The 7,305-nt window shown below is 42.7% G+C and overlaps 1 protein-coding gene across 1 annotated transcript; it reads left to right on the top strand.

Moving 5' to 3' along the window:
• The first annotated feature begins 924 nt into the window (after positions 1-924).
• LOC115091484 (olfactory receptor 2AT4-like) lies at positions 925-1,908 on the top strand. Its single transcript, XM_029601703.1, has one exon. It carries the CDS (start codon positions 931-933, stop codon positions 1,882-1,884), a length of 954 nt encoding a protein of 317 aa, XP_029457563.1. The 5' UTR covers positions 925-930; the 3' UTR covers positions 1,885-1,908.
• The last annotated feature ends 5,397 nt before the right edge of the window (positions 1,909-7,305 follow it).

Below are 7,305 nucleotides of genomic sequence, written 5' to 3'. Positions count from 1 at the left end.
GGCAAGTTATCTGTACTTACTTGTTAGGGACCGCAGACAGGCATGGGTCTGACGGATCTTGGTCCCCACAGCTGGAGCTCCCGCGGAATATGATGCTTGGCAGTTGTAGTGCTGGAGAAGTGCATGCCATCATGCCATGGACTTCACAGGCAGGTTCCTCCGGCTTTCGGCCGATGGAAGGAGCGGAGGAACAGACTCCAGCTTTGCGAGGCGGGCTTTCTTAACCCTGGGTGCCACACTGGACGTGCTTTGCCTTCACAGCTGGAGCAGGAATCGGAAATGGAATGTGTGCAAAGTGGGCGCATGGAAAATCTGGAAGCACAGATATGATATGTTTAGAACGTGTATGGATTGGTGGACAGGGCTGGCTCACAGAAACAGTGTTTGAAAGTCCAGTACATTTTTTTTAGATGCCCAGATGTGCATGGGCACTTTCCTACTGAGCCACCCTAATGAAAGCTGTCCTTGTTATGATCCCTTGCTCTAGAGGTTCATTTCCACCAAGTGAATTAAGGTCCAAATGTATTAAAAGGATTTCTTCTATTTTGTGTCTATGGGAAAAATATTTAGTACATAGGTCCTTAATTATGTTGTATAAAACATAAACTAAATGTTATTAATTAGAAAGCTTACTTTCTCATTATTTATATCTCATAAGAATCATTTAAGTGTTTTAAAAAGTATACTAATAACTTCATTTTCAGTTTGATATCACACACTGTGCCAATCAATAAAAATATGGGCATTCCTGGACTTTATATTCAAACCAATATAGCTTATGTCTTTGCCTGTATCTGAATGTGACTACCCACTATTTTTGAGCAGGCAGTGCTATAATTTATTAAGTTCAGTGTATAAATCAACATAGGTCTCTAAGACAGTGATGAATAATATTTTTATTCTATTCTAGATATATTCCTCAGATTGACAATGGAAGAATATAACCATAGCCGTGTCAATACAGACTTTATCCTCGTTGGGTTCACCTCACTTCAAAATTTCCAGATTCTACTTTTTTGTGTCTTTCTGATGTTCTATCTCATTATTTTAACCAGCAATCTGATGATCTTAGTAGCAGTCCTGGTCGATCGGAACCTCCACAAACCCATGTACTTTTTTCTAACAAATCTCTCAGTGTTAGACATTCTATGTACAACTACAACTATGCCAAAAATGTTGGCCATGTATCTGATGAACGCAAAAACTATTTCTTTCTTTGGGTGCTTCATTCAGATGTATTTTTTCCACAGTTTAACAGTGACTGAATCCCTTCTTCTTGTTGTCATGGCGTATGACCGCTATGTAGCCATTTGTAGTCCATTGCATTATACCACTAAAATGACAAAGAGGGTAAACATTCAATTGGCAGCAGGTGCCTGGATGACCGCATTGCTGATTCCAGTGCCTGCTGTCATCCAGACATCCCAGTTATCATTCTGCGGGCCAAACATGGTTTACCACTGTTTCTGTGACCACTTGGCTGTTCTTCAAACATCATGCTCTGATATCACCTCTCAGACCGTGTTGGGGTTTTCCATTGCCATGGCTGTTTCAGGAGTGCCCTTAATGCTCGTCATCTTCTCTTATGCTAACATCATTTTCTCCATCCTGAAGATCAACTCCAAGGAAGGGCGTCACAAAGCTTTCTCAACTTGTACATCTCATTTGATTGTTGTCTTCACTTTTTATACTTCTATAGCTGTGGCATACATATCTTATAGGACGGATATCCCTCTTGATATTCATGTCTTGGGTAACGTTGTTTTTGCGATTTTAACGCCTATGGTAAATCCACTGATATACACCTTAAGAAACAGGGAAGTAAAAGAGGCAATAGCAAAATGTATACACTTGAAGCTATCTCCTCTTTTTGAAAACATGTAATATTTTTTTCTGCAGAAAAAAATCTGAATAAATGATTCTCTTTTAAAATAATATAACCAAAATAGCTAGAGTACAGTTTGTTTCAACTAAAGAATAATTGAAATTACGATGAACAGGGAATTGCTTTATTTTAATTAATCAATTAAGTTGCCTTTATCTTTTACGCATTCAATTATGCACCATTATTATTATTGAAACCCACCTCTCACAACGTTAGCTATAAATTGAGTTTATTTATTGCAAGGAGTTAAGAAATGAAGCAAGATTATCAGGCTTGTATAATTTCAGATCTAACTCTGCATCTGCAATAATTCCTGTTATACTGCAATCCTTGTTGGGTACAAATTGAGAAATATATATATGTATATAATGTATATACTTGGGAGCAATAAAGGCACACATACAACATTTCAGAGGGATTCAATTTTCTTTACTGAAAAACAAAATAAAATTTGAAGCAGTTTATATAAATTCTGTCTCAAAGATACAGCCTCTTAAGAGCATTCATTTCAGTATCCAGTTTCTCTGAGCGGCTTCAGTTCAGAGCTTCTTCTCAAATGGAGTTAGTCAAGTATTTGAGCTAATGAATGTATAAATCTCTGGCAAAATTTCTTACCGTCTTCACTGTGCTCTGATGAGGAGCAGAGGCTTCTAAAAGAAGATCTGAGTGGATTCCCAGTGGCTGGTCTACATAGAGTTTTTGGACACCCTCTCCATTCTCCTGGTACTAGTCTCCAGTTCTGTTTTATTTTTTAAATAAATGTTATCAGCACAATGTAAAAGTTTACCAAGGACACGAGAACATAGAGACTGTGACGCTGATTTTAAAAAAGTACGCCGGATTTTAATAGATACGCGTATAGCCGCCCGAGGCAGGCATAACTCGTGCGCGTGATCAGGCTGCCGGCGGCCATGTTCTGGTCTGGGGGGCTGGTCCGGAGGCTGCGGCCACACCCCCGGAATGCCCCCGACTGGAACCATGCCCGTGGCCACGCCCCTGGACCCGCTCCGAATGCTGCGTCGCCTCCGATACGCCCCCCGACACGCCCCCGAACACCCCCCAAGCAAAGCCCCAGGACTTAGGCGCGTCCCGGGGCTTTGCACGTGCAGGGCATTTAAAATCTACCCCAGTGTGTTTCTAATGATCAAAAGCCTTTATTTCTTATGCGCATAAGGAAGCCAGCTCCTAAGATGGAGAAACTGACTTAATCAGACATCCAATTGACTAAACTTAAATACAGTTTTGCACTAGTAATTAAAACAACACTCCTTTGATTTAGGATCACAAGGTGAAAAGAAACATTTGCTTACATTAACATTCCGAAGGGTCCTGGGAGCACTAACCAACCTTGAAGATGTGCACTTTTTATAACTCTTCATTGTGGCGTCTAAAACTACAAAGAGATACACTATTTCTTCTGTTATCTAAACGTGAGACAGTTTCAGAGGAGGCCTCAAGACCCAGCAGTGCCTCCTGGATCCCTCCTGGTAAATTTCCACTAAACAGATGCCTACAATAAATTTTATTATCACAGTCCCTCCTTTTGGTCCAGGGGGCAATGCTTGTCTTAAATGTCTACTGTATTTTCACTCATAGTGCATAACCTATCAAATTCCTCATCTGAGGATACATTCTAGGGCACTGCAACTGTTGCTGAGACCATTATCTTAGGAATACTTCTTTTACATAACATGACAATGCATTGAACAGATACACATAAAATAGGAAGAAATACTATTATTGTTATAACTATCATCAGCAATCTTTGGCCCCAAAGTCCTAGCATCCTTCCTAAACCAAAGACATCCCATGAGGAGTTTTCTGTGTCAATGTAATGAGAAAGGTGTGACAGTAAAGTCTCTATAGCTTGCATATGATTTCTAATACTACCATCATTATTAATATAGGAACAACAAGAAGAATTAATAAATTGGCAAACCCCTCCTTTGTCAGCAAGCAACACATCTAGTGCCATATGATTATCTAAAACTACTTCTTTAAGAGACTTGATCTCTTGTTGCATGAGTCCCATAATCTTCATTGCACTTTCAAGTTCAAAAACTCCTAATCCAGGAAAAAAAGTCCTTAAAACACAATGAAAAGGATCACTGTCCATCTGGAAATCAAATAGTGACCTGTGCCTTTTCTTAGGGGCAAATCAGTTCTGATGATGTTTGTTGAGAGAAAACAATGGTACAATGTATCCAAATGAGAACTGAGCAGTAGTATTAAAGGAAATAGTCTTTACTGCTCCCCACGGTGCAAAGAACCATAGTCCTGAGGGATTATAAACCGATAGCCTGCTGTCATTTACTCTTACCTCAGAGGTGGTGAAGTAGATTTTTGATATGTTCCCTCCGGTAAAAACACGTTGGCCCAACACGGAACAGCCTTGCGCTTCAATATAAGCCTTGGCAAGCAGAAAATGGGAGAAGGGGTGTACTCATCATGAGTATAATTCCCAGTACATCTGAGGTTGCGTCCTTAACCAGTAGGGCAGGTTCCCTGGATCCTTTTCTCATCCTCCATAGGGCACAGCTGGCGAATCACATGAACTGACTGGCTTCTTTTGCTATAGTCACAACGAGGTAGAGTCCTGTTAAAGCATGGGGGATATCTGGGGCATTTATGTTTATAGTTCCCGCAGTATGAAGGATGTGCCCCGGGGAGAGCCACCACCTTGTTGTTGACCTTGTACAGATGAACAGTCATGTTTAGTTCATGGTCAAAGCATTCATGCACAAAGCTCCATCGTGCAGACAAACGATATTTCACCACACAGTAATAACCCCTCTTGTAGGTGACGGTCATAGTATTGGTACAATTTACCCAGGGTATGACACCCTCCGGTTGAAAACACCACCCTGCCTATTTGGTGCGCAGGGTTAGGACATAAGGGTTAGCGTGGGTAAGAGAGACAGCAGTAGGTGCGATATAAGTATCTTGATTAAGGATGGAGGATTATTAAAAGGTACAGGAACAAACCCAGAGCCATCCGGCTGTAGATGATAACATAGCCAGCAATCTGAAAGATTCAAAGATTTCTGCAGTGTTTTAGTATAGGCCAGATAAGTCTGTACATGGGGCCCCAGACTGGGCCATGTCTCTGTGGAGTGCAAATGAATAAGAAGCAAAAGCAGGATCATCTCTGTTCTGCAGCCTCGTAAAAGTGAGAGAGTTCAATATTCAGGAACCTCCTGTAGTACTGTAAGCCTTTTTACAGTGAGAAAGATGTATCCAGGTAGGGTGTCCTTCCAATTTTACTGCAGATTGTGAAGTTAAAAGTACCTGATAGGGGCCCCCTCCACCTGGGGTCCAAGGAGTTCTCCCATCGGAAAATCTTCAGAAAAACAAAATCACCTGGTTTCACACTCTCAGTAGGCACAGGGTCCACTGGAGGAAAAGATGCTCGTACTTTCTGCCAGTGTAAAGTCAAAACTTTCTGCAACATAAACAAATAATGGTTTAGATATACCTCCTGGGAAAGTATGAGAGCAGTGGAGGGTTTTGGTATCAGATCAATAGCCATTGGTCGTCCAGTGACTATCTCAAATGGGGTAAGCCCTGTCTTGGAATGAGGTGATGTCCGCAGGGCCATTAGTGCTAAAGGGAGAGCTCGTAGCCACGTTAAGTGTGTTGCAGCCATGATAATGCCCAGCTTAGTTTGCCTGCCATTGAAGTTTTCTATAAGGGAAGAGGCTTGAGGTCTGTAAGGGGTGTGGATCTGAGAGAGATGCCTAACGCCTTGCATAATGACACTACTATGTCATTAACAAAGTATGTCCCTTGATCACTATCAATTGACTCTGGGATTCCATATCTTGGAATAAATTCTCTCAGCAGAATCTTAGCTCCAGGATAGCATCTGCCTTTACTACTAGAAAAGCCTCCCCCACCCTGAGAAACAGCAAATCAATGTTAGTGCGTACTTATAATTTTGACATAAAGGCAATTCGATAAAATTAATTTGGATTTGCAAAAAAGGGCCCAGGCTTTAGATGTGCAGGTGTGATGACCGAGCCTTTGGAGGCTTTGAACAAATTACATTGCATACACTGAGAACATATGGTGATAGCCAGAGCCCTGACTGCTGAAACCAACCCCCACCAGTGTTGAAAGAACATGACCACTAATGCTGCAAGAGCTGCATGGGACGCCTGGTGTATTGAAAGTAAGATATGGGGTAGTATATGTCAGGGGGCCACGACCTCGCCATTTGGGCCAAACCATATTTGATCTTGTCCCTGATTTTGGATAGTGGTCCATCCTTTTGCCCATAGCTTCCAATAATCCTTATCCTGTGCCTGCCATTGAATCAGATTTTTAATATTAAAGTCTTTGTTTTCTCTATGTGGTGTGAGGGTTAACAAGTGGCATCCTGCAATTCCTACAGTATTGTTGGTCAGAGCTGCATGTTTGGCTGCCTGTTCTGCCAAGTTATTCCCTCTGGCTACAGTTGAATATTCCTTGCTATGCCCTGCACATTTAACTACTGCCAGTTCAAGAGGCAACAATATAGCTTCTAGCAATGCTTTAACAAAGGACCCATTCTTAATCATTTCTCCATTTCATGTTAGAAACCCTCTCATTTTCCACAATGCCCCGTAATCATGGACCACCCCAAAGGCATAACGAGAGTCAGTATAAACAGTGAGACGTAATCCCTTTCCTCTAAAACATGCCTGAGTAAGGACTACCAATTCTGCTGTCTGTGCTGATCGTGCATGAGTGAGAGGTCCCGCTTCTAGCACTTCCCACTGGGTACATACAGCATATCCAACCTTCAGCGAACCTGTATCATCATGGAGAGCAGAGCCATCTACAAAATAAACTGCGTCAGCATTAGAAAGAGGGATATCTTTTAAGCCTTCCTGGGGCTGCAGTTCACACTCCATTAGCATTGCACAATCATGGTCTGGAATCTCTAAATCAATTATAGGCGGCAGGCGAGAATGGTCCTGATCCAGGCTGTGGTCAATCCAAGAGTCAGTTCGAAGAGAGGCTGGGCCAGGGGGGATAAGGTAGGTAGGCAAAACTGGAGAGATGAGGTAGACCGGCAGGGCTGGAGAGATGAGGCAGGCAGGCAAGGCTGGAATTGGAACACTGGGTCAGTCGGTCAGGCATGCAGGAACAGGAACATGAACACACGATGCGGCAACTCACACTACAAGGCTGTAGTCGACCCACTGCTGAGGTGGTGAGGTTGTGTGGTGTCATCTGCCTGTGCTGGATAAGGGAATTCCTGCTGCAGGGCTACAAGTTTGGGCATTGCGCGCACGTGCCTGGAGGAAGCCCCAAAGAGGAAAATGGCGGAGGCATCTTGCCGTGAAACAGGGCTGAGCGGTGTCTGGGTGAGTGCACCAGCTCACGGAGGCAGCCTGCGAGCTGGCATATGTAACAGTAGCCCCCCTCTTAAGACC

The sequence above is a fragment of the Rhinatrema bivittatum genome, chromosome 5, assembly GCF_901001135.1.
Source record: "Rhinatrema bivittatum chromosome 5, aRhiBiv1.1, whole genome shotgun sequence".
NCBI lineage: Eukaryota > Metazoa > Chordata > Amphibia > Gymnophiona > Rhinatrematidae > Rhinatrema > Rhinatrema bivittatum.
This window is presented reverse-complemented; position numbering and strand designations above follow the sequence as displayed.

Excerpts from the sequence above, each read along its gene's own strand:
- LOC115091484 (XM_029601703.1), top strand. The coding sequence starts at position 931 with ATGGAAGAATATAACCATAGCCGTGTCAATACAGACTTTATCCTCGTT.